This window comes from Entelurus aequoreus, linkage group LG04, assembly GCF_033978785.1.
Source record: "Entelurus aequoreus isolate RoL-2023_Sb linkage group LG04, RoL_Eaeq_v1.1, whole genome shotgun sequence".
Lineage (NCBI taxonomy): Eukaryota > Metazoa > Chordata > Actinopteri > Syngnathiformes > Syngnathidae > Entelurus > Entelurus aequoreus.
Genome location: NC_084734.1, coordinates 67,779,477 through 67,807,215, shown reverse-complemented (window position 1 = coordinate 67,807,215; position 27,739 = coordinate 67,779,477). Strand labels below are relative to the sequence as shown.

General features: G+C 38.7%; 1 protein-coding gene across 6 annotated transcripts in view; it reads left to right on the top strand.

The window, feature by feature from the left end:
* Window positions 1-2,614: 2,614 nt before the first annotated feature.
* Window positions 2,615-27,739, top strand: part of slc7a2 (solute carrier family 7 member 2) — a 396,413-nt gene continuing 371,288 nt past the window's right edge. For 2 of the 6 annotated variants that reach the window (XR_009825958.1, XM_062045552.1), the window contains exons 1-11: window positions 2,720-3,042; window positions 6,342-6,722; window positions 6,802-6,957; window positions 10,762-10,927; window positions 11,004-11,140; window positions 12,768-12,990; window positions 15,933-16,072; window positions 22,508-22,610; window positions 27,080-27,294; window positions 27,379-27,545; window positions 27,626-27,734. Coding sequence is in view for 5 of the 6 variants with exons in the window: in XM_062045552.1 (XP_061901536.1) it covers window positions 6,353-6,722; window positions 6,802-6,957; window positions 10,762-10,927; window positions 11,004-11,140; window positions 12,768-12,990; window positions 15,933-16,072; window positions 22,508-22,610; window positions 27,080-27,294; window positions 27,379-27,545; window positions 27,626-27,734 (1,786 nt within the window). In the remaining variant the exon portion in view is untranslated. Of the gene's footprint in view, window positions 2,680-2,719; window positions 3,043-6,341; window positions 6,723-6,801; window positions 6,958-10,761; window positions 10,928-11,003; window positions 11,141-12,767; window positions 12,991-15,932; window positions 16,073-16,295; window positions 16,433-22,507; window positions 22,611-27,079; window positions 27,308-27,378; window positions 27,546-27,625; window positions 27,735-27,739 lie in introns of those variants that run through there. The other 4 variants (XM_062045555.1, XM_062045554.1, XM_062045556.1 and 1 more) reach the window with 4 other exon arrangements.

Sequence of the window (27,739 nt, the reverse complement as noted above, 5' to 3'; positions counted from 1 at the left end):
GCAGAGGGGCTAGTGCATCTGCCTCACAATACGAAGGTCCTGAGTAGTCGTGAGTTCAATCCCGGCCTCGGGATCTTTCTGTGTGGAGTTTGCATGTTCTCCCCGTGACTGCGTGGGTTCCCTCCGGGTACTCCGGCTTCCTCCCACCTCCAAAGACATGCACCTGGGGATAGGTTGATTGGCAACACTAAATTGGCCCTAGTGTGTGAATGTTGTCTGTCTATCTGTGTTAGCCTTGCGATGAGGTGGCGACTTGTCCAGGGTGTACCCCGCCTTCCGCCCGATTGTAGTTGAGATAGGCTCCAGCGCGACCCCGAAGGGAATAAGCGGTAGAAAATGGATGGATGGATGAATCAGTTTTTGAAACAATTTTCTAGGATATCTCCTACTTACTGTATACGTCAGGGGTGTCAAACTCATTTCGCATCGTGGGCCACATACGGCCTAGGGAGATGTCAAGTGGGCCGGACCATTAAAATTATACCATACTCTGCTATAAATAACCAGTCCACTCCAACTCTGTCCAATGCAGCAACGACAGAGCCAAAAATGTCCTCGGCTGTTGTGGTGTCCATCATTGGCACCAACTCAAGAAACTCTTCAGTAACAGTCAATGTCGCATCAACTCCTCGAATAAATACGGCCAGTTGGGCCACGTCTGTGATGTCAGTGCTCTCGTCAATTGCCACGGAAAATGCAATAAATGACTTAACTCTCTGTTTCAATTGACTGTCTAAATCTGCCGATAGTTCCGAAATCCTCTCTGCTATAGTATTCCTCGTCAGGCTAATATTGGCAAAAGCTTGTCGCTTCTCGGGACATACAAGTTCAGCCGCCTTCATCATGCATCGTTTAACAAAGTCACCGTCGGAATACGGCTTCGATGCTAATGCTATTTCGCTAGCAATTAGGTAGCTGGCTTTTACCGCTGCTTCACTGACTTCTCGGCTCTGGATGAAAGTTGACTGCTGTTTCCTCAGACCCGCCAGCAATTCGTTAATCTTATCTCTTCTCATTTGTCCTTGCAAGCCGTCATATTTTTCGCTGTGATGAGTCTCGTAGTAGCGTCGAATATTATATTCCTTCAATACCGAAACTTGTTGCAAACACACCAAGCACGAAGGTTTTCCGTGCACCTCTGTAAATAAATAGGACGTGGTGCATTTTTCTTTGAAAATTCTACACTCCTTATCTACTTTTCTCCGTTTGGATAACGACATTTTGGCTAATGAGGGTGTAGCGGAGAGGTAGAGACCAAGGTATTAACAACGTCGTAACAAGCAGCAGATGGCGCATTGATACCGTCTGCTGTTTTCAGTCTGTCTCAGTGATGCGGCTTGTCTTCTACTCTGATGGAAAGAGTGCGCCCCTTAGCGGATAATCCATGAATTGCAGCGAATTTAAAATATTAATTCATGTCTTTTATGCATTTTTCCACTTTCAAATTATCCTGCGGGCCTGATCGAACCTCCTTGGGGGCCGGTTCCGGCCCGCGGGCCGTATGTTTGACACCCCTGGTATACGTCATATGTCAGCAGCCAAGAGGAGCTTTGGTAGCCTGTAACCTGTTTTGAAATGGCTCTGTTAAATTTTTTTATACCAAATAATATATGTCGAGAAACTGTTTGAATCGAGAAACGATTCTAAATCGATTCGTCACCCCAAGAATGAGAATTGACTATCTACCTTAGCTGCCAGACGGCAGTAGAGTGTTGAATATCTCAAAATGTGTTTTGTGGCAATTCTAACTTTGACCACAGTGTCAGTTGCTATGTAGAGTGGCAGTTTCCATCATTTTCAGCTGACTGCATTGGAAAATAATCAACCCCTCTTTCTCTTACGCGAGATCCACCCAGGAATGGGGCCTTATGAATCCCTTCCTTACTGTATGTATCTTTGTGCATCTCGCTATGCATTACATGTATTACATGCTCCTACACTAGATGACAGAAGGCACATCCACCTGCTGCCAACATTTTGGTTTGGTGGTGATCTGTGATATTTTTCCAATGCAACATTTGCCTTGTAAGGCCCAATAAAGGTTGGGAAACACTGAAAGCCACATTAACAACGTGTGGTTTGCCATCAGTATGCAGGTCACAGAAATGGCCTCTGCAGCCAAAGAATGATTGTGAGTTGTGAGCGTAAGGACACTCTCTGAGTGAGAACAGCTTGTTCATTCCATCGAGTCTCTGGTCTGTGGCTCCATTGATATCTCTGGAGGCCAGCTGCTACCTTCCCACTGATGTTTTAGGCCAGTTTGAGCTTTTGCCAGAATTAGGCTACTCCCCGCTAACCTCAGTTGCAATAACATTTTCCCTCAATTTTGACGCCGTAACTGTACCAAACGAAGTAGCCATGCAGGATTGTGTTTCCTGATGCGACCCCAAACGTGAGCCGTGATATCGATTCACGTCCGTGGGTCCAACAGCTCAGAGAGCATTGAGCAATACCTGTCACCCATTAGGAGGAGTACAGACCACCCCTTTGCTGTTGCTCGTCTACCCTTCATTGACCAATCAGCTGCCATGCTTTTAGCAGCCTGCACTGGGTAAACACAAGTTCTGACACGTTGTTTGTCAATGCCGGTTGCTTAAGCATTTATCAGTGCTCGGTAAGCATCCACACCTGGGCTGTAGACCTCAGTGGGCATTAACAACTACTATTTCCACCATAACAGTATGTACCCTTCTTTTTCTCGCTTGCGGGGAAGTGTGTGTTAAAATATGGCAATATTCCAATTGAACAGCATGGAAATGAAGAACGGGGACATCTCTCACCAGGCTATAGAGGCAGAGTACAGGGGCAAGGCTGGGCAGACCCTATGAAAGAACACTTGGGACAGAGGGGAGGAGTAAATATCCTCTGTGCACAGTTTGTACAGTCAAAGAGGTGAATTAGTGTGAAGCCCAGAAACTTAGGCTGCAGCTCCAGTCCTACTTAGTTGATCTGCAAATGATCCATGCTGACACACCGTGCTACTTTTTGCTGTTTGACCTGAATTCTGGGCTTCTAACATCCACTCAGGAATCCCTCTAACAGGTAGGACCATACAGCATTTATAATCAAGCAAATATTTGCTTTAAACGTGTCACTTTATGTCTTTAGCATGGTTTAATCTTTTTGAACAATAGGAGAAAAAAACATTTCTGTTGTTTAAATGTGCTATACAAATAAAGTGGATTGGATTGGATTGAGAAAAAAGCTGCAAAATATTTACATTGATTACAACGTAAATCAGGGGTGTCCAAACTTTTACTGAAATGTACTGTAAAATGACACTTTGATACATTTTGTACATTATAGATCAGTATATGCTAGGTAATTTGCAAAAACTCGACATTATCTTAGCTTATGTGTGGTAGGTGACAAAGCAAAGTAGTTGTGTCCAATACGCATCATTATGAATTAATGTAATTTCCAGGACATAAAAAGATAGCTGCCAACCGCAAGTTGGTCTAAATTGTGTGTTTCCAGTGTTTCTTTTTCATACACTGTAATATAATGCAAGAGACGCTGTAACAAATTGTCCACATTGTAATGATAATGAGCTGCCATGTCCATAATACACATGTCATGGTTTAAATATCCACTCTTTAGTGCAGATGAATGCACATTTAGATGGTTATCAGGGTTCATTAATGGTTAATTTAATCAAAATTTACAGCAAAGCAACGTAAATTGAGTGCTAATGATAAATGTGCAAAATTCAATAGAACTTTTTTGTACGTTGTACAGTAGAGTAGTAAAGAAGAATTACTCTGCAGCTTCTCTGTTTCTGAGCGATATTGGAATGCGGTTGGTGGGCCATACTGATGCATTCAGGGCCCCTTAGTGAATGCATCCCTTTCATGTCATACTGTATGCACCGTAACTCCAAACAATAGAGTTCTAATAGGATGTTCACTTAATGAATGGCACCCCACAACCAGTGTTGGGTTGGTTACTGAAAACCAGTAATGAGTTATAGTTACTAGTTACTTCATTTCAAAAGTAACTCAGTTACTAACTCAGTTACTTACACCAAAAAGTAATGCGTTACTTTGAAAAGTAACTATTTAGTTACTTCTTTTTTTCTTTTCTTTTTTAAAAGCTCCCATTAATGCCCTTTAGCCTTCACATCAGTACTGTTATTGCACTGGAGAATAATACAATGTGTTGATCAACTTGACATGCATTTACATCACTGAACTCTGCTAAGCAATGTGCTCTACATACAACACACAAAGACAAAGATATGTTTCAAAGGCCAATTTGTTTCTGGCCAGAACAAATTGACAAAACTATTTTAAATAGCTGCAACATAATGGCACTTTAACTTGAACTTGAAGTAGATAGGATATTTGATCCAAGACACAACTTACATTTAACTAAAATGTTATTTTCTTTGTGCTCGACAAAAGAAAAGTATTGAGAATTTCTCCTTGTTAAAAAAATCGACTCTTGGCTTCGCCTTGATGTCTTGTTAGTTGTTATGATAGTAGCGTTTATGTGTGTGCGTGTGTGTGTGTGTGTGTGGCCCTTTAAGATATGACAGCATGTGGGTGAGTGACGTCAGTGAGTGGGCGAGAGAAGTGAGGGAGCGGCGACAGTGAGTGCTTGCAGGTGCTCTCTCTAGCTTGGTGAATGGCTGCGTCCAATAAAGTCACAAAGTTGCAACAAACCGCCGGCCTCGTCATTCACCCTCAGCTGTAAAGACCACTTCCGGGTAAAGTGAAGGTTGTTAGCCCCGAAGGAACGTCTCCCCTGCGCTCCTCAACTACGGTATGGAAGTCGTCGTCCCCCCGCCCCCACCCACACAAAGCACGTACGCCTTTTCTTTTCCACCGCAGCGCTGCCACAAAACACACTCAGATCTTCAGTTTCTAGCCGATACTACATAAAAAATAAAGTAAAATAACGCAGTAACGCATCATGTAGTAACGGTAACTGAGTTACTGAATATAAAAAATAACGCGTTAGATTACTAGTTACCGCCGAAACTAACGGCGTTACAGTAACGCGTTACTTTGTAACGCGTTAGTCCCAACACTGCCCACAACACACCTTGGCAGCATTCCTAAAAACCGTATGTCATAGGTTTAAGTCTATAGTTCATCCCTCAACAAAACCCCTTGTGTTCTATTTTAACTGACTTGTCTGCATTTTTACCAAAAAGATCTGTTTTTCTGCGGTACTCAGTCGTAATCCACTCTTCCACCACTTGTGGCAGTAAAGACCATTTTAAACAAACAGAAGAAGTCTGGAGCTAAAGTCGTAGAAAAGTTTCTCAAGCGCAAAAAATATGACTACAGTTGAGAAGCTGTATTTTTTTTAATTTGCACTTTCATTTTATTGAACGTTTAGTAAAGAAACATTACTTATTTATTATTAATTTAGTTAGAATACTGCGTAATTGTATGTAAATTGATTTTTCATCAGTTTTTTTAGTGTCTTCTTTTGCAGTATATTTGATTAGTATTTATTTTTGTAATCAGCCGGACCTAAGGCTTGATAATCATCTTTGTGATTAACACATGCTTTCATATCATTTGACAAGGTTGTACATTGTAAGTAGGTTAGATATAATTATTGAATAATATTAAAATCAAGAGTAAGATTACTAAGTGTTAATATCTGAGTGGGCCCCCGGTCCCCTATGGAGAGGAAAAGTTGGGCCCCGAGGTCAAAAAGGTTAAGAGCCGAATGCCACAGTGCACCCCTTAAGATCGTTTTTACTCACTAGCATTAGCTTATAGCTATAGATCGAAACTATTTTGTTTTTCCAACCATTGGAAGGAAGAAAGTGAGTATGAAGGACAGTGCAATGTTATTTATTGAATTAAAGAAAGACATCATTAAAACAAATCAACTTGACGAAGCAGTTCCAGCGTATCACTGCCAGTCATACTGAAGAAAGAATGATTCTAACGCCAGCCAAAGACGTTAAAATAATATCTAAACGGCAGACATTTTTCATGAAAATCTGGAGAAGCTGATAATGGTGTATTTGAAAGAGAAGCAGCTTGAATGGGGTTAATGCATGAGTCCACTCTCCAGGGTAAATGGTGTCCATTATTATTACATCACTTCATAAAACTACGGTAGTTGTTTGTACTATATTCTATTGTATTGTTTTTGAACAATATTTATTATCTAAAAGTGTGTTTTTCTTTTTAAAAGGAATGTTACATGTCGGGTTTTTTTTGGGCGGGGGGGAGGGGGGGGACAAACATAAATAACATGTTTCCATTAATTTCAATGGGCAACGTTTTTTCGCAATTGTATGCCAAGTCACCACTGTAGGCCATATGGCAAATGCAAATACTGTAAAGAAACTCAGCAATTATTTTCTATCTCAGCAGGCAACAACATGTTGGAGCAAGTTCTGTCGTTCGGCCGCTCTCTGGTGCGCCGAAAGTTGGTTGACCTCAGCAGCTTGGAGGATTCGAAGCTCTGCCGCTGCCTGGGTACCGTGGACCTCATCGCCCTGGGTGTGGGCAGCACTCTCGGTGCTGGTGTTTATGTACTGGCTGGAGAAGTGGCCAAGGGAGACTCCGGTCCCAGCATTGTTATCTCCTTCTTAATTGCGGCACTGGCCTCCGTTATGGCCGGCCTTTGTTATGCAGAGTTTGGAGCTCGTGTCCCAAAGACCGGTTCCGCTTACCTTTACAGTTACGTGACTGTAGGGGAGGTCTGGGCCTTTATCACTGGTTGGAACCTGATCCTCTCTTACGTGATTGGTGAGTTATTTACCAAATGACCGGCATTGCTGCGTTATCTAGATGCTGCGTTCTCATTTTGTCTTCTGTTTTCTTACAGGAACCTCCTCAGTAGCTCGGGCTTGGAGTGGAACATTTGATGAAATGACAGGAGGGCACATTGAGATATTTTGCAAAACTTACTTCAGCATGAACTCTCCTGGTCTGGCTCAGTACCCCGACTTCTTTGCTGTCTGTCTGATTCTGCTGCTGTCTGGTAAGATATCAAATAATGACTGGATGAGGAAAAAAAAAAAAGGAATTGTCATAGACGACTAATGTATCTCACCAGGCATCTTCTAATTGTTTATGATACTACACTGCAAATTATTTGCCACTTGCCAAGATTTTAAATAGTTTTTCGAGACATTTCACTAGTTTTAAGAGCTATTGAGTTATTTTCAGTCATTGACCAATCTTGATTCTAGTTTAATAATGTCAACATTGAGAAACTAACTATTCAAATAAGATAAAATATATTGTTCAAAGATTCTGCAACATTTTGAGGGTGCTTAATTTAAGAATTGCAAGTTGAATAATGCTTGTTTTCAGAATAAAAAATGTATTTCGATCTTAAAAGCCCTGCTAATTTCTATATATACAAATTTTAATTTAAGATGTTTTATCAAGTAAAATTATATGTTCATGCAGCTAGGTAATTTCATAATATTTTGTGTCTTAAAATCTAATATTTTTATCTTAGGTCTTTTTTGCAGTGTACTGTTTATGGCTCTTATGTAAACAACATGAAGAAATAAACATTTTGGCTGATGTTCAGATGTGCTGATATAAGCAACACAATTTGAACGTGTACTACTTAATCTGTGTTCTGCGTACAAAGAATGTACAAACCCTGTTTCCATATGAGTTGGGAAATTGTGTTAGATGTAAATATAAACAGAATACAATGATTTGCAAATCATTGTATTTCGTTTATATTTACATCTTACACAATTTCCCAACTCATATGGAAACAGGGTTTGTAATATAAGAAAATTAATATGATGGCCGACTGGGGTAAACGAGTGCAATGTCCAAACACAGAGGTGATCCAAAATCAAAAACACTCAAACACAATGAAACAGACACAATGGGAAAATTCTGCAAATTAAAAATACTACAATTATACAAACATTGCATGATAAAAAAAAAAAATCAAAAATTAAGAGCACACACAAACCCATAACAGATAAGCATGAAGGTAAGTCAAGACTTAAAAGACCCCTTCATGCTGACAACATTGACACTTATTTCATAGTTCATATAAAAAAGTTCCCCTAAAATATACCAAAATAGTGATTTAAGGTTTGTTTTCTAACAAGTTTGAGCACATTTTCGAGCGCCCACTTTTAGCTCCAAAATGTGTATGGGCCTGCATCAGCCTGCTGATGTCACCTACAGAAGACTCTCGACAATTTCATATTGCGTAATGTGTGTTTCGGTAGCATTGTCATAGAAAGTCTCAATATTTTTGCGCAGAATTCGAATTAATTATCAAATCTGTCTGCCAGATGCATTGGTGCAGGTTGGAGCAATATAACTAAAGAGGGGGTCAGCCTGCATACATTTCCAAATCAACCGTCAAATTGACTTGCTCGAAATGAGACGGACCAAGCGAGGGAGTGCAATTTGCAGACATCTTTTGAATGATTCTGACTTCAAAGAAGAAGAGTTTTAGTGGGAGTTTGGATGGGAAAAAACAAAGAATCAATCCAAATGTGATCCTGAAAATCAGGTCCACCTTGAGGAAAAAATAATTTGTCAGAATCTGCAAAAAAAAGACGCTCAAAAACGAGAGAAAAAGAAGATAAGCCGCTAGTATTTTATTTTGTGTCCTCTTCTACTGATGTTTTCCTCAAGATGCTTAAGGCTATGGTGTCTAAGGAAGAGGAGATTGAAGAGCAAGTGAGTCCAGGAATAGCTATTCCTTTATATATATATTTTTTTTCTCATATTGTTAACTGTATAAGTTTAAAATAAATCATGGACCAGGGTGAAAAAAACATGCTGTTATGTAACCCAAATAATAGTTGTATGTGCATTTATCCATGCATGTCTATGTGAGGAATTGGACTCCAGTTCTATGGATGATGTCACACCAAGAGAGGGCGGCATATCGAGTCGAGACAGGGGCGTTCCAAGTACAGTTAGTTATCTACAGTACCCATTACTCAAAAACTAACGGATATTATGGGAAATGACTGCCAGATACATTTTCAGGAGCAACAAATACATTTAGAGAACTTGTTAGGGAAATTTTGGTCATCAGGACGCTGTCTGTCTTTTAAGGGGTAACATTTTACAATTTACAGTATTAGAGAGCAACTGCTTTTTAACAGCATAAGTTGCAGGACAGGCTCCGGTCCCTCCACGACCTTGGACAAGCGGTAAAAATGGATGGATGGAAAAATTTACATTCTCGTTCTGCCAACGTTCTTCTTGTCTTTAAAGACATATATCCCTCAGGCCTGGCACCCATGGTAGTCTGGCTAACTTTCATTTTGTTCCGCGAATTTGCAGGGTTTCTTTAATGCATGACATTGGCAGCATTATCCTTTCACATTTATTAGTGTTCCTGCAGATTATGTGATTGCGGCATTTTTAATTTGCAGCAATTTGCCGTGGAATCAGTTTCATGGTGTTTGTGTGTTTTTGTTTTTTAATTATGTTTTCCCCCTAGTCAGCCACCGTACGAATGTAACAATGTAGCAGAAAATGAATTAGCATGATCTGTTTTCCGACAATCAGCTCATGCAAAAGAGATAAGCGACTAATATTACATTGGAGTACATTTTTCATCTGGGAGTTGATTTTTACTACAGATAAATTGACACTGCTTAGGTTTACTGTGACACAGAAACTCTCCAATATATTCTCTCGATTCAACACGATTCTCGTAATATATTATTTAGTATACAAATAATAGTTAAATTACCGTAAATACAATACTAAAAAAAGAAAACCAACAATGTATAAGATAAAATAATATTATTAATAATAGATGCATAACGATTTTAGTCTAAAAGTAGATTTAAAAAAAAAAAAAAAATATATATATATATATATATATATATATATATATATATATATATATATATATATATATATATATATATATATATATATATACTACATATGTATGTACATACATATTTACATATTACATACAGTATATAGCATACATATGTACATACATATTTACATATTACATACAGTATATGTATGTACATACATACAGTATGTACATATAGACATTCATATATATATATTTGAATACACATATACTGTATATACATATATATATACATATATATATATATATATATATATATATATATATATATATACAGTTATAGGGACGGCGTGGCGAAGTTGGTAGAGTGGCTGTGCCAGCAATCGGAGTGTTGCTGGTTACTGGGGTTCAATCCCCACCTTCTACCTTCCTAGTCACGTCCGTTGTGTCCTTGGGCAAGACACTTCACCCTTGCTCCTGATGGCTGCTGGTTAGCGCCTTGCATGGCAGCTCCCGCCATCAGTGTGTGAATGTGTGTGTGAATGGATGAATGTGGAAATACTGTCAAAGTACCTTGAAGGTAGAAAAGCGCTATACAAGTATAACCCATTTATCATTTTTATATATATATATATATATATATATATATATATATATATATATATATATATATATATATATATATATATATATATATATATATATATATATATATATATATATATATATATATATATATATATATATATATATATATATATATATATATATATATATATATATATATAACACACATTTAGATAGAAATCAAGTTTCAAAAATGATGAATCAATTTAGAATCGGAATAAATAAAAATAGCGATTTGGATGTGAATCTTTTTTTTTGAGAACCCCTTTTAGTTACAATAATTTGAACAGCAGAGGTGTGCAGCTCGTAGATGCAAGTCTACAGCATTGCTGTACCTTTTAATTTAAAGTTTTCACATTCGCTGTCATCGTGCTCACGCAGGACTTTTGTCGTTCGGAGTGAAGGAATCCGCGTGGGTAAATAAAGTCTTCACCTCAGTCAACGTGCTTGTACTCCTCTTCGTCATTATCTCCGGCTTTGTCAAAGGAGACACACGCAACTGGAAGATAACGGAAGAATCTCTCGTAAATGTCACCATAATTGTCAGGTACAGTACTTCCATTAACACACAGTACAGAACTCCGTCTACCAGATAATCACTTTGTTGTTATTATTGTTTTTAGGAACTTATCGGTGACGGCCAACGTGAGCAGTGATTACGGAGCAGGAGGATTCATGCCGTATGGTTTCAGTGGAACGTTAGCTGGGGCCGCCACTTGCTTCTATGCTTTTGTGGGGTTTGACTGCATAGCAACAACGGGTAGGACCTCACATTTACTAGAAATAATTCAAAATCACCAGATGTGAACTGCATTTGGTGGCGACAATAATAAATATCCTTATGGGAATACTGGTTTCCTTTCTTACCAATTAGAATAAAAAAACAACATATTTCACATATTTTTGGCCTAAATTAGGTTATATATATATAACACATTACAGAGCATTATTTGTCTCTTATTTATTATTATTATGTTGTGGCGATCAAAAAATATACCAAGCAGTACTTACATTCCGGCTAATTTTGGGACTATCTTCACAATCTGTAGTGGGACAACTTTTGGCAGAACAACATTTTGACGGACTTTATCTTCAACTCCTGCCTCATCAATAACACATCTCCACATTTGTGAGCCTTTCACATGAGCGATGTGGAAAGATGTCAGCTGGACGTAGCATTGAACATTCGGTGCAGTACTTCAGGCTAATTGAGACTGCTATCAGCTATCAACAGCTGTCTCAAAGTGGATTGATTGATTGATTGAGACTTTTATTAGTAGATTGCACAGTACAGTACATATTCCGTACAAATGACCACTAAATGGTAACACCCGAATACCTTTTTCAACTTGTTAAAGTTAATCAATTCATGGAGACAAATTCTTTTGATGCACTTGATCTTCGACAAAAATAACTTTGACATGGTCTATGTGGAGATGCAATGCTAACACAGAATGCTAACATCACAGCTAATGATCGTGGCTGCGAGTAATCTACAGTAGAACAAACTCAAGGCTACTACATTGGGTGAAACGCGTGTAAAGGTGATTATATGGCTGTTATTTTATGTTTAGGGGCATCTACAAAAGGAATTCACATGGCCCCATCTGTCACGATTTACCTGACACATGAAAGGTGACGAATTGAGGGGGTTCACTATCCACTTCAGCCGCCAGACGGCAGTAGAGCGTTGAATATCTTAAAATGTGTTTTGTGGCAATTCCAAATTTGAACACAGCGTCAGTTGCTATGTAGAGTGGCACTTTCCATTATTTTCAGCAGACTGGAAATGATTAACCCCTCCTCTTCCTCTCATGCAAAATTCACCAAGGAATGGGGCCATATGAATCCCGTCCCCACTGTAATAATTTTAAAAAACATATTTAGCAAGACTTTTTGCATGCTCCAGCTATGAAAATGTTTTATTTTTTAATGATAATCCTACTTTGCGGGAATTCTTTTATGGCGATCATGTCCGGTCCCAAATTAACCGAGATAAACGAGGCACGACTGTATAATTAATACAGAACATTATTAATTTAACCAGCAAGTTAATATGTAAAATTTTACACAGTATTATTGCTGTTATCGGAATACATTTAAAACTTAAATTTTTATAGATATATGCATACTAGTTCTAGCTATTAGGCTGTTCTAGTTTTTATTTTTATTTTTTTATTATCTTTTTATTTTAATTTTTTTTTTCAATACACTGTAGCACTTTGAGGTTGTTTGCTCAATGTAAAGTGCTTTTTTTACAAATAAAAGCTATTATTATAATTATTATTATTATTATTATTATTATTATTATTTAATATACAGTCAGTTGTTGGTACCACGCCATTATTTCCATATAAAAACACTGTAAAAATGTTTTGCTGCTACAGGTGAGGAGGTGAAGAATCCTCAAAGGGCCATTCCAATCGGCATAGTGGTGTCACTGACTGTGTGTTTCCTGGCCTACTTTGGTGTTTCGGCTGCGCTCACACTTATGATGCCCTACTACCTGCTGGATGAGAAGAGCCCACTGCCCATGGCTTTTGAATATGTGGGATGGAGCCCTGCCAAATATGTGGTGGCTGTTGGTTCACTTTGTGCCCTGTCCACCAGGTAACCAACTGATTGTTTTTACATTAAGATTATGAATGTCTAATTATAAATGTGCATGCTGTAATACTTACTATCGGATTGATTTCTGCTGCTAAATGGTGGGTGCAAGGCTGAATTGTTTTCATTGTTTATTTGCATTGCTTTTTCCATGATTGTTAGAACTATACACAGCCAATCATGTTGTATGCAGGTCGGTCTCCAGACTGTGTATATACAAAACCCAAAACCAGTGAAGTTGGCACGTTGTGTAAATGGTAAATAAAAACAGAATACCATGATTTGCAAATCCTTTTCAACTTATATTCAATTGAATAGACTGCAAAGACAATATATTTGATGTTCGAACTGAGAAACTTATTTTTTTTTTGCAAATAATCATTAACTTAGAATTTAATGACAGCAAAACATTGCAAAAAAGTTGACACAGGGGCATTTTTACCAGTCCGTTACATGGCCTTTACTTTTAACAACACTCAGTAAATGTTTGGGAACTGAGGAGACCAATTTTTGAAGCTTTTCAGGTAGAATTATTTCTCATTCTTGCTTGATGTACAGCTGAATTCCGGGGTCTCCGTTGTGGTATTTTACGCTTCATCATGCGCCACACATTTTCAATGGGAGACAGGTCTGGACTACACTGTACCCGCACTCTTTTCCTCTTGTAACAAGTGCAGAATGTGGCTTGGCATTGTCTTGCTGAAATACGCAGGGGCGCCCATGATAACGTACGTACCTTTTAGCATTAATGGTGCCTTCACAGATGTGTAAGTTACACATGCCTTGGGCACTAATACACCCCCATACCATCACAGATGCTGGCTTTTCAACTTTGAGCCGTTAACAGTCCGGATGGTTCTTTTCCTCTTTGTTCTGGAGGACACGACGTCCACAGTTTCTAAAAATAATTTGTGGTCATCAGACCACAGAACACTTTCCCACTCTGCATCAATCCATCTTAGATGAGCTCGGGCCCAGCGAAGCCGGCGGCGTTTCTGGGTGTTGTTAAAAAATGGCTTTCGCTTTGCATAGTAGAGTTTTAACTTGCACTTACAGATGTAGCGACAAACTGTAGTTACTGACAGTGGTTTTCTGAAGTGTTCCTGAGCCCATGTGGTGATATCATTTACACACTGATGTCGCTTTTTGATGCAGTACCGCCTGAGGGATCGAAGGTCCGTAATATCATCGCTTTTGTACAGGGATTTCTCCAGATTCTCTGACATTTTTGATGAAATTACGGACCGTAGATGGTGAAATCCCTAAATTCCTTGCAATAGCTCGTTGAGAAATGTTGTTCTCAAACTGTTCGACAATTTACTCACCCATTTGTTGACAATGTGGTGACCCTCGCCCCATCCTTGTTTATGAATGACTGAGTATTTAATGGAAGCTGCTTTTATACCCAATCATGGCACCCACCTGTTCCCAATTAGACTGTTCACTTGTGGGAAGTTCCAAATAAGTGTTTGATGATCATTCCTCAACTTTTTCAGTCTTTTTTGCACCTTTTGCCAGCTTTTTTGAAACATGTTGCAGGCATCAAATTCCAAATGAGATAATATTTGCAAAAAATAACAACGTTTCTCAGTTCGAACGTTAAGTGTCTTGTCTTTGCAGTCTATTCAATTGAATATAGGTTTAAATCATTGTATTCTGTTTTTATTTACGATTTACACAACGTGCCAACTTCAAATAAAATGGTCACATGTTCAATCAAATCTAAGTCATTAAGAGTTGAGGACATGGGATGTTAGACAAACACACTACAACTATGTTTTGCACCGAGAGGGTGCACTCTTGTTGCAGGACTAAGAAGGACAATAAAACTAAATAAAACACCCTAGAGCTGCGTTGTAAGCTCAATCATAAATTGGCATTACGTTTAAGACAAAACAACAGATAAGCAGTAAAAAGTTGTAAAAAAAAAAACACATTTGGTAACATAACAATATAAAAATAGTCTGGAGCCTATGGTGCCTCTCTTCCCTGAAGGGTTACGTTTATCTTTATTAGTTATTTAGATGAGTCTTGAGCTTGTGATGTGCATTTTTGAATATTTTCAAATTTAACTTGAATGGATTTTAATTTGGCCACGGTATGCTATTTGTGTTTGTGTAGTAACCAGGCTTTCGGCACTTCCATTGTGCAACTGATTGATTTAGACCAGGGGTGTCAAACTCATTTTAGATCGGGGGCCACATGGAGGAAAATCGACTCCCAAGTGGGCAAGACTGGTGAAATCACGGGACAATAACTTCAAAATAAAGGCAACCTCAGATTGTTTTCTTTGTTTAAAAATAGAACAAGCACATTCTGAAAATGTACAAATCATAATGTATTTTTTTACACTTACATGTTGCGGTTAATAGTGTTGTATCTATATTTGTCGTTATTTATACTTTCTGAATAAATTATTTGATAGTCAACTCATTGGTGTCAATTTTCAATCTATCAAAATAAAAAAATAATATTAAAATCAAATTACAGGATGTTATTTATGTAGTTTGCTCATTTTCCTCAACTGGTGCACTAACAAAATGTGGTTTATTTTATTTTTTTACATATGTAGCATAATCTACAAAGATACAAAGATTTGTTATTGCGACATCTAGTGGACACATTTAGAACAGCAGTTTCATTCTTCCTAAAATTTCGGCTCATTTTTATACTTAGCAAACTCATCCCGTGGTCCGGATTAAACCTGTTCGCGGGCCGTACGTTTGACACCACTGATTTAGACCCGTTTGCGATTCTTTGGTTTGGCTTGGTTTTAAAATCACAAAAAATCACACCATAGATGTAATTTAAAAAAAAAAAACTGACAATATTCCACCGGAAAAGAAAGGCACGTCCATCCTGCTTGTGTTTGCTGTGTGTTCCTGTGTTTGCTTTGGTGGTTTTTTTTTTGACTAACGTGTTGGTCTTGCATGTCTCTGCTGCAGTTTGCTGGGCTCCATTTTCCCTATGCCTCGTGTAATCTATGCTATGGCAGAGGATGGGGTGCTTTTCAAAGCCTTAGCCCGAATCAATCCTAAAACGAAGACCCCCCTTATTGCCACTATGACCTCTGGTGTAGTCGCAGGTGAGAGCCGGGGGCCGTGGAGCGTCTGATTCTGATCTCATCCACCAATCAACTGTGAAAGACACCCAACAATTATCACAGCAACCCATTTGAAAAAAATGTGACCAAAAATTGAGCATTGACATCCGAGCATTTCTTCATGTCGTGCTTTCACAGTTGTGTCGGTGAAGTGTGTTCTCTCCTCAGTGAACTCCAGCTTAACCATAAACCCTCTTCTCCATAGCCTGTTGGGTGCCATGTTCCCTCTGCCACGCATTCTCTTTGCCATGGCACGAGATGGCATTCTGTTCAAATTTATGTCCAAAGTGAGTAAGCGCCAGTCACCTGTGGCTGCCACCATGGTGGCAGGTACTACTGCGGGTAAGCGGCCGAGATAAGGACTTACCTGTAAAACCAGCTGGTGGTGGCTTTCAATCGTCACGTGGTGTTGGTGCTGTTGGCTGCATGTTGAAGTTTGTGATTGTGTCCTCAAATGCATGTTCTTTTTGGAGCTGGTCACATTAAGATCAGTTTGCTGTGTAAAGTTAGCCAGCCCCTCCAGGAATTTGCAATGTCAATTCAGGTAAATTCAACCTAGTACTATTTATGCGTGGCCTTGCAATTTTGTCCAAAGCCTAAAACTTCAAACACATTTTGCCCAACCAAATTTGTCTCTGAGCGGCGCTGAAACGTGCAGTCAACTTTCTAATCAAAACGTATGTTTATTTCTTTCATTTCTATGCAGATGATATTAAACTGTTATGCTCCTTCAATGATTCAGAATTTCACTTTTTATCTGAGTTCTTGGAGTGCGTATCCTCTATTAAAAACTGGTTGTCCTCAAATTTCCTCCAGATAAATTCAAACAAAACGGAAACTCTGATAATTGCGCCCGATAAAAAGATCACCGTGATCAGGAACTCCTTTGGTGCTTTGGGTACATCTGTTAAAAGCAGCCTCAGAAGCCTTGGGGTTGTGTTGGATCAGTCCATGAATTTGGAGGGTCGCCAACTGACCAAAAACTGTTTTTATCATCTCAGAAATATTTCTAAAGTGAGAAATGTATTGTCCAAATTGGATCTCGAAATGATCATTCACGCGTTCATTTCGTCTCGCATTGACTATTGCAATTCTCTCTTCACCCTTTTCAACAAGTCAACGCTAAAGAGACTTCAGACTGTACAAAATGCGGCTGCCAGACTTTTGACCGCTGCACCCAGAACAGCCCATATTACCCCCATTTTATCCAGTCTTCATTGGCTTCCAGTTTAATTCCGCATTGGGTTTAAAATTTTCGTCCTGACATTCCGTGCCCCTCAGTACATCACTGACTTGTTATGCCCCTACTCCTCAGGGCGCAGCCTCCGGTCTTCAGGCCAGGGTCTTCTAAAGATCCCGAAAACTCGTTTTAAAACCTGTGGAGACCTGGCATTGCAGGTTATAGCTCCCAGACTCTGGAACAATTTGCACCAGTCCCTTCGTGATCTTGACTGTGTTGAAACTTTTAAGAAACATTTGAAATTGTCTCTTTTTAGTAAAGCTTTAAGTTAATGCACCTTTTAATTATCATTTTTAATCCACCTTGTATCCTTTTCATGATGTTGCCCCTGTTGTTTTAAATTGAATTGTTGTTTTACTTTACCTATGTTTTGTACAGCGCTTTGTGATTTTATCTGCGAAAAGCGCTTTATAAATAAAATATACTTACTTGCTTTCTTGTGTAGACAAAGCAGGAACAGCAACATGTAAAACTATATTAATTGTGTGAATGCTCCAGAGCATTCACACATATGGTTTTCTACACCAAAAATTAATCTATTTATTCAACTTCTTCTTCTTCTCCAGATTTTGGCGCGCTCTACCTTCCACATTTTCCCCCCCGATTCAAACCGTTCCAACTTCAAGCTGTTCAGCCTATTCGGGAATCGCGGGCTTTCCCTTGACAAATTCCCAAAATTCAGAGATTTCCCAGAATTCCAGGTTTTCCGGGACATTGTTCCCAGTTAAAATGAATTGGCCATTTTTCAAACTTCCACCATTTCCAAATTTTTCAACCGTTTCAAACCATTCCACCTTCAACACATTCCATCATCCTGGAAATTTTACAAACTACCTTTGTTCCAAGTTAAAAAAAATTCCAGGATTTTCCAGAATTCCTAGTTTTCCAAAGCCCTATTTCCACCCTTTTTTGGCGACTACTCCTTCCACATTTTTCAACGCGTTTCAATCGTTCCACCGTCAAAACATTCCTCATAATCAGGACAAATCACAAAATTGGAGACATTCCCAGGTTTTCCCAAACTTCCAGGAATTCCGTAATACCATTTCTCAATTCAACATGTTACTACTTCAACATTACTCGACCGATTAGAAAAATTCCATCACCAACCATTTCAACTAATTCAAGTTTTTTTTTTTTTTTTACCATTTTCAAAAAAAATCCCGCTTTTCCAGAATTTCCCAAATTTTGGGGAAATTCCCATTGAAATCAATGGGACATTCTTCAAAGTTCCACAACTCCCGGATTTTTCATCTGATTCCAAACCGTTCCAACTTCAAAATATTCAGCCTGTTTAGGAATTGTGTGCTCTACAACTTGTGAATGACAGAGTAGAAAGTGGACAATAAGGTGGCCATTGGTGTTTCTCTAAGTAATTTTTTATTAATTTGTATTACTATTATTAGTTAGAATTAATTAAAACAGTACAGTAATAGTACAATGAGCTTTGAGTATGTGCTTTTATTGCCATCTAGTGTCTACTTTTAAGTGTCTCTGGTATAAAATAAAAAAAATGTGATGAGGTGGCAACTTGTCCAGGGTGTACCTCGCCTTCCGCCCATGTGCAGCTGAGATAGGCTCCAGCACCCCCCGCGACCCTGAAAGGGACAAGCGGTAGAAAATGGATGGGTGTTGAAATCTGAAATAGGCTCCAGCACCCCCCGTGACCCCGAAAGGGACAAGCGGTAGAAAAATGGATGGATGGGTGTTGAAAGCTTCTGTTCTTTAGAGTCAAGGTTACAAGGAACACCTAAAACATTGATAAAAAATTCATAAAATCACTATTGCCATTAATGTAATTGAAAAAAAAAAAAAAAAAAGCCTCAAAACATTGCAACTTTTTCCGCAACTTTCTGTAAAAGATGCTGCGAATTAAAATATTTATTTATTTATTTACAAACAGACATCATTTTTATTTCATTATTGTTTCTTTTGTTAATATCGGCATCCGTTATCCCCAGAAGGTAGAGTAGCCAGAAATTGTACTCAAGTAAGAGTACTGTTACTTTAGAGATTTATTACTCAAGTAAAAGTAAGGAGTAGTCACCCAAATATTTACTTGAGTAAAAGTAAAAAGTATGTTGTGAAAAAACTACTCAAGTACTGAGTAACTGATGAGTAACATGTTCGTTTAATGATGAAGGCAACAAATAATGCACAAAAACATAAAAAAAGCAATGAGCAAATTCAGAGCCAGGAATATCTCTTAAGCAACTAAAACAATAATATATATTAAATAATAATACATTAATATAAAAAAATTAAGGCAAATTGAGCCACAATAACTTAACAGCACCATAGACTCAGTAAGCAGAGATTATAAAGGAAAATAACAAGTTAGCCTTTATGCAAACCATAAACTGATAGGTGTGGGCTGCATCTGGGAACACCCTGTGCACTTCTGATTAGTGTTTCTATGCATGCGTATGTGTGTGTGTGTGTGTGTGTGTGTGTGTGTCTCTCTCTCTGTCTGTCTATGAGGCTGCAGTGCGTTAATAAATGTCCCCACACGATGTACATTTGACAGTGATTCATAGCAGGGAAGCTAACATCAGCCTACGGTGACAGCCAAAATATCTACTAACGTTACTTACCGCGATGTGCTTCCTCAAATTTGACGTTGAGTTCATGTAAGCTTAAACTTGTTGCCACTGAAACTGTATGTGCAGTTAATCACGTGACCGCCTGGCTCTGTTCGATTGGTGACACGGAGTCAAACGTCACCAGTGACTATTTGATTGGTGAAATGCAGGCATGCGATAGATCCTACTTTGAAGGTCTGTCTGACAAACCAAAACAAACAAAGCATGCATTAACAGATCGCTAAAAATCAGAGTTGAATGTAGATAAATGGAGCGGAGTAAAAGTAGCGTTTCTTCTCTATAAATATACTCAAGTAAAAGTAAAAGTATGTTGCATTAAAACTACTCTTAGAAGTACAATTTATCCCAAAAGTTACTCAAGTAGATGTAACGGAGTAAATGTAGCGCGTTACTGCCCACCTCTGCTTACAGGACGTTACTTGCACGATATCACTATCGAGTGCTTGTTGCAGGTTGCTGAGTCAGCATCTTTTGAGCGTGGTTAGCTGCTCACCATCGTCGTACATTAAACATGACACCGTCTTTACAGTTGACTCGGCGGTGACTATACAGTACCTTGCCTCCTTTCAGTGCCACTGAATTCATATGAACTGCGAACGATGGTAACTATTCATGTAGCACCCCCAAAATGTCTGTGCATGTACAGTATGTGCCTGTTACCAGTGTACTATTAAATACACTTACTGGTAGACAGTAGGGAATGGGTTCATATTGCTCCATTCCTGGGTGGATCTTACGTGAGAGGAAAGGTGGGTGATGGGGGGAGAGAATCATTTTGCAATACAGTCTGCTGAAAATGATTGAAAGCACAACTCTACATAACAACTGACCCTGTGGTCAAAGTTAAAAATCGCCACAAAACACTTTTTAAGATATTTAACACTCTACTGCCATCTTGCAGTTAAAAGGGATAGTGAAACCGCCCTTATTCGTCACGTTTCATGCGTCAGGTAAACTGGGCCATATGAATCCTCTTCCTACTGCAGGAGTACAATCTGTGTTATTTACGATGCTTATGAATCTTGTTGGTACTTTGAAATTATGATGACATGCACAGAAATGACTGCAATTTGTGCGGTACACACACGATACTAAGTACGACAGCTACTTTTACGTGTCCCTCTTAGTAAGACGTAGTACAACGTACGAAGAGTAGCAGACCTGCACCAAGCAGCTGAGTTCTTTTCCACACTGCGGTCAGCTGTCGATACACAAGAGAGCAGCACCGCCAGTGTGTCACATCAAACAAAACTCAGTGTGGAGATGAAGTCTGCTGTTTGGTCAGCTGAAGGAAATACAGTACAAAGGTGCATTTCAATCACTTTGAATGTCAGGCAAATCTTTTTTGATTTCGGGAGTTCCATTGAGACTAAGACACCAATTCTAGTAAGGGCTGAGGAGGTTTTAAAGTGCAAATTTGTGCAAACCAATGTTTCACTCTGCATTTAAAGGATAAAAGCCTTTCACTTTTTAAATTGGAATACTGAAATAAATGTACTTTTCAAAGTTACTGAGTTGCACCTGTGTGACAATGTATGACAACTTTTTTCAATGTTTTGATATAAACCAGGGATTTTCAAAGCATGAGGTGCCAGCTTGAGAAAAAATATTTTCAAACTTGCTAAACTAACGCCTGTTAAGCCAAAGGCAAAATTATTTCTATTTTAGTTCTTACATAAACATGTCAAAACATACTCTAGAACAGTGGTTCTTAACCTTGTTGGAGGTACCGAACCCCACCACTTTCATATGCGCATTCACCGAACCCAAACCGTAATCATAAAATGATGTTATTATATTAAAGAAATAATAATAAAGGTATATTTTACAAACAGAAAGTTACAGGAATGTACACATGATCCCATGTTTACATCTCATTGTGCAACATGTGAATGTTTTAGTGAGAACTAAATGTGATATCTGAAAGGGGTACACATTATTTCCAAAGCAGGACCCCCACCCAGACATATAATACTAGTACACAGCTCATTAAAACAATATGTTATAGTCATTGTAAGTGGGTCAAAACACTTACATTAGAAAATAATCTCATGGAAATGACTGCTGTAATTTGATTACAATAATAAAACATTGAACTTGTTATTTAGTCAGGTTTGGGACAGGTGTGCTGCAGGTCTGACGTCGCTCACATGTGCTCCACTGAATGCTCAAGGAGTTTTTGCGTTTGCTCACACATATAGAAAATTAGAGGGAACATTGTTTGGGGGTATCCATAATACGGCGACAGGGAGAAGTTTTTATTTACACGTTGAGTCGGGCGTGTCTTGACCTCCGCGGCGGAGGCTCTGCCAAACCCCGACTCACCAAAGGCAGACTCACCGAACCCCTAGGGTTCGATCGAACCCAGGTTAAGAACCACTGCTCTAGAAAATGACTTTTTCGGAGAGAATGGTGCGACACAACTGTATCACATTCTCTTGAGTTCCTCACTTTGAAAACCCCTGCTATATGATCCGTTATCTGCTTTGGGAAAATCATTCTGCAGAAGTCCAGTTGTTTTGAGAAATGTGTTTACGTTCAATGTGCTAACCGTGTTGTCTTTGCCTGTCGTAGCCATCATGGCGTTCCTGTTTGACCTCAAAGCGCTGGTCGACATGATGTCCATCGGAACTTTACTGGCCTACTCTCTGGTTGCTGTCTGTGTACTGATTCTCAGGTGGGTAAACAACAAGAAACATTTTATTGTAATAACGCCGAGCCACAGGTACGATCACAAGGTGTGATGTAAGAACTGTGAATGTGACTATTATAGGATAGTGTTTACTCTATAGCCTTTGCTGCTGAAAAGTAACCCCCTTTTGGGTCAAGATGAACACAGTATTTATTTCAGTATGAAGAAGTTCAACGTTGTTTAGGAGTGAAAACACGTAAAGTATTTAAATGCTTGGTATGGCTAAGTGTGGCTGTAGGAAAAAAAACAAAAAACCCTTACTACTACTATTGACTTTCCTGTCATGCAGCCATCACAGGCTTAGTTCCCACACTTTGATGGTGTGAATGGTTGTATGTTTCTATATGGACCTTAAATGACTGACTAACAACCAGGAACCAGACTTATGAAAATCCCTCCATATTATCTACTGCTCGCCAGTGTTACCATATCTGAGTTATTGTGCAGAAATATGGGGAAATAAGTACAGTTATTCACTCAGAATTAGGGGTGTAACGGTACGTGTATTTGTATTGAACCGTTTCGATACGGGGGTTTCGGTTCGGTTCGGAGGTGTACCGAACGAGTTTCCACACGGACATATTAAGTAGCGTACCGCAAGTTGTGTAAACAATGCACACTGAGGCACAACACACAGCATGCTAGCAACGACTGGGCTAGGACAACATGTAAAAGCCAGAGCTGGAAGACCCTCCTGCCTCGTTAAGATCTCCCGTTTGGGAACACTTTGGCTGCGCGATACAACAATGGAGGACGGAGGTTTGCCGACATTGTTCAGCAGCTGCTTCTGACAACACGTCAAACATGCTAACCCATTTGAAGCGACACCACCGCTGACTGCGAGTCAGGCAGGGCTAAAGCAATAACAAATGTTTTTATAGCAGCAGTTTAAAGACCATATTGCATTACAAACTAGATTTTGACCCACTTCTATGGTGGAAGAACAATAAGCCCATATATCCTCTTACTGCCAAGTTAGCCAGGCTGGGAAGGGAAAGAAAAGTTAATCTAAGGCTGAGTTGACTTGAAACTGTTCAATGTTGCACTTTTTATATGTACAAGAAAAGTTTTGTCATTTTATTTAATCTGAGCAACAACTTGAGGCAGTTTAATGTTGATTAACGTGGACCCCGACTTAAACAAGTTGAAAAACTTATTGGGGTGTTACCATTTAGTGGTCAATTGTACGGAATATGTACTGTACTGTGCAATCTACTAATACAAGTCTCAATCAATCAATCAAAAAAAGCACTTTATATGTAGAAAGGTTTTGTTAAGAAACCATTCTGAGCCTTATCTTATTTAGTTTTTATTCTATATATGTTGACCACATTAACCCTGGCAATGGACCCTGTGTCTATATGCATGTTATGTCATTGTGTACAAATTTGGTAAATAAATAACCAAAAAATGTATATTTTCTTGTTTTCTTACTGTACCAAAAATGAACCGAACCGTGACCTCTAAACGAGGTACGTACCGAACCGAAATTTTTGTGTACCGTTACACCCCTACTTAGAATGTTACAAAAATAATCTTAATAGTTATAATAATACCTAATGAGTGATTACCAATACATTAAAGGCAGCCACCACAGTTGACATACAGTACTTTACACACAAGTCACAATTTCTCCGTGATGAGTGGTCCATAACTAATGAAGATTTTGGCAAAATGAGGGTAATACGTTTTTTTTGTGGTCATGTTGTGTATTTTTGTTTATATCTATTGTGCCATCGGATGCGTGTTAGAGTGTCTTCTGATCACGAAACGCAGCAGCAGAGTAAGTCAAATACAATTGCAAAATTATACATTTACGAAACAAAAGCATGTTTTAGTTTAAGTTTATGAGTTGGAGTATGTTTAGATTTACAGTACAGGCCAAAAGTTTGAACACACCCTTTCATTCAATGCGTTTTCTTTATTTTCATGAATATTTGCATTGTAGATTGTCACTGAAGGCATCACAACTAGGAATGAACACATGTGGAGTTATGTACTTAACAAAAAAAAAGGTGAAATAACTGAAAACATGTTTTATATTCTAGTTTCTTCAAAATAGCCACCCTTTGCTCTGATTACTGCTTTGCACACTCTTGGCATTCTCTCGATGAGCCAACTCCTTCAAGACTGTTGGAAAACCATTTCAGGTGACTACCTCTTGAAGCTCATCGACGGAATGCCAAGAGTGTGCAAAGCAGTAATCAGAGCAAAGGGTGGCTATTTTGAAGAAACTAGAATATAAAACATTTTTTCAGTTATTTCACCTTTTTTTGTTAAGTACATAACTCCACATGTGTTCATTCATAGTTTTGATGCTTTCAGTGACAATCTACAAGGATTCTGGCGGGAACTCTCGTTCAACCCTTTTTCGATTACGCATGCACCTCCTGGTACCCCAGCACCTCCAAAACCCTCAAATCTAAACTCCAAACATCTCAGAACAAGCTAGTCAGGTTACTGCTAGACCTCCACCCCAGATCCCACCTCACTTCTACCCACTTCTCTAAAGTGGGCTGGCTCAAGGTGGAGGACAGAGTTAAACAACTAGTACTGAGCCTAGTCTATAAAATCCGCTACACCTCCCTGATACCGAAGTACATGTCAAACTACTTCCTTAACGTAAATGACCGCCATAACCACAACACCAGGGGGAGCTCCACTAACCACGTTAAACCCAGATTCCGAACTAACAAAGGTCTTAACTCATTCTCTTTCTATGCCACATCAATGTGGAATGCGCTCCCAACAGGTATAAAAGAAAGGGCATCTCTATCCTCCTTCAAAACCGCAATAAAAGTTCACCTCCAGGCAGCTACAACCCTAAACTAACACCGTCCCCGGATTGCTAACAATCAAATGTAAACAATCAAATGCAGATACTTTTTCTTATGCCTTCTGATCTCTCTCTCTCTCTCTCTCTCTCTCTCTCTCTCTCTATGTCCACTACTTGATGTCCATATCCTACCCCCCCCCCCCCCTCCACACCCCTGATTGTAAATAATGTAAATAATTCATTGTGATTATCTTGTGTGATGACTGTATTATGATGATAGTATATATGATAGTATATATCTGTATCATGAATCAATTTAAGTGGACCCCGACTTAAACAAGTTGAAAAACTTATTCGGGTGTTACCATTTAGTGGTCAAATAAAAGTCTCAATCAATCAATCAATCAATCAATCAATCAATCAATCAATCAATCAATCAATCAATCAATCAATCAATCAATCAAAATAATTATGAAAATAAAGAAAGCACATTGAATGAGAAGGTGTGTCCAAATTTTTGGCCTGTACTGTATATATAGATGTTTTATTTGAAATTTAAATTTAATTAAAAAAAAAAAAAAAAAATTATAATTATTTTTTTTTTCATAAAGAAATACAAAAGTACCAAAGTTGATTTTACGGTAAAAAACTCAGTCGGCGGAACTTAACCGTAAAATCTATTGTCAATTTTACAATTTAATTGATAATTTGTTTTGAGTCAAGCAGATATTTAAGTACAGTATTTGTCTTTATTTTAACAAAAAACATTTTTGGAATACATGATAATATAATATTGAATTTTAAAAGATATGCAATTGCATGCAGTACATGATTTTTAATGTCAAAAGGGAAAGAACAGTTATATTTAGTAAGAAAATATTAAGCATTTTATTAACGCATATTATTTCCAGGCTTTCACGGGCCACATAAAAAATAATGTGGCGGGCCAGATATGGCCCCCGGGCCTTGAGTTTGGCACCTGTGCTCTAGAGCAGTGGTTCTCAAATGGGGGTACGCGTACCCCTGGGGGTACTTGAAGGTATGCCAAGGGGTACGTAAGATTTTTTTTAAATGTCTGTCAAAAAGAACTGTGAAAAGAAATGCAACAATGCAATATTCAGTGTTGACAGCTAGATTTTTTGTGGACATGTTCCATAAATATTGATGTTAAAGATTTCTTTTTTTGTTAAGAAATGTTTAGAATTAAGTTCATGAATCCAGATGGATCTCTATTACAATCCCCAAAGAGGGCACTTTAAGTTGAAGATTACTTCTATGTGTAGAAATCTTTATTTATAATTGAATCACTTGTTTATTTTTCAACAAGTTTTTAGTTATTTTTATATGTTTTTTTTCCAAATAGTTGAAGAAAGACCACAACAAATGAGCAATATTTTGCACTGTTATACAATTTAATAAATCAGAAACTGATGACACAGTGCTGTATTTTACTTTTTTATCTCTTTTTTTCAACCAAAAATGCTTTGCTCTGATTAGGGGGTACTTGAATTAAAACATTTTTCACAGGGGGTACATCACTGAAAAAAGGTTGAGAACCACTGCTCTAGGGGACACTGGTTCTTTGGAATATACAAAATGGGACTAATAGTGAAGGGAGAAGGACACTTCTGGAAATGTGGGCTCCAAAACAATTGAGTTGAATATCCCTGCCCTACAGGTACCAGCCAGATGGCTCTCTGAATTGGCGAGGAAGAGGTAGCTGTGAGAAGGGCTACCTGCCCGCCGAGGAGGGCGAGTCTGAACTGACCGAATCGGAATCGCACCTCAACAAACTAAAAGCAGGTGACTCTGTCCTGCAGACCATCTCGCACCCGCCTGCCTCGCCCTCTGAGCAATCATCGAGCGTAGTCAACATGTCCATCTGTGTGCTGGGTGAGATACTTTGCCATCACTGCATATCATATGACACTTTCTTTTAGTAACTTTATAGTAACTTGTGAGTGTGTCCAAACACAGTGTTGTTGGTGTGTGTGCTCAGCTATCTGACCACGTACCACATCGACTCCATCTGTGGTCTGGAAGTGTGGATCCTGGCGTCGCTGACCGCTTGCCTCCTCCTATTCAGTGGATGCGTCATCATGGTCTGCAGGCAGCCTCAGACAACTCACAAGGTCTCCTTCATGGTATGTATAATCTGGAAACATAGACTGAGGCTGAACACACCACAACTGATCATTATTATGTGTGTGTGTTGTCCAAACAGGTCCCTCTTTTGCCTTACCTGCCGATTCTGAGCATTTTTGTTAATATTTACCTCATGGTTCAGCTGAGTGGAGACACCTGGATACGTTTCTCAGTGTGGATGGCACTAGGTGAG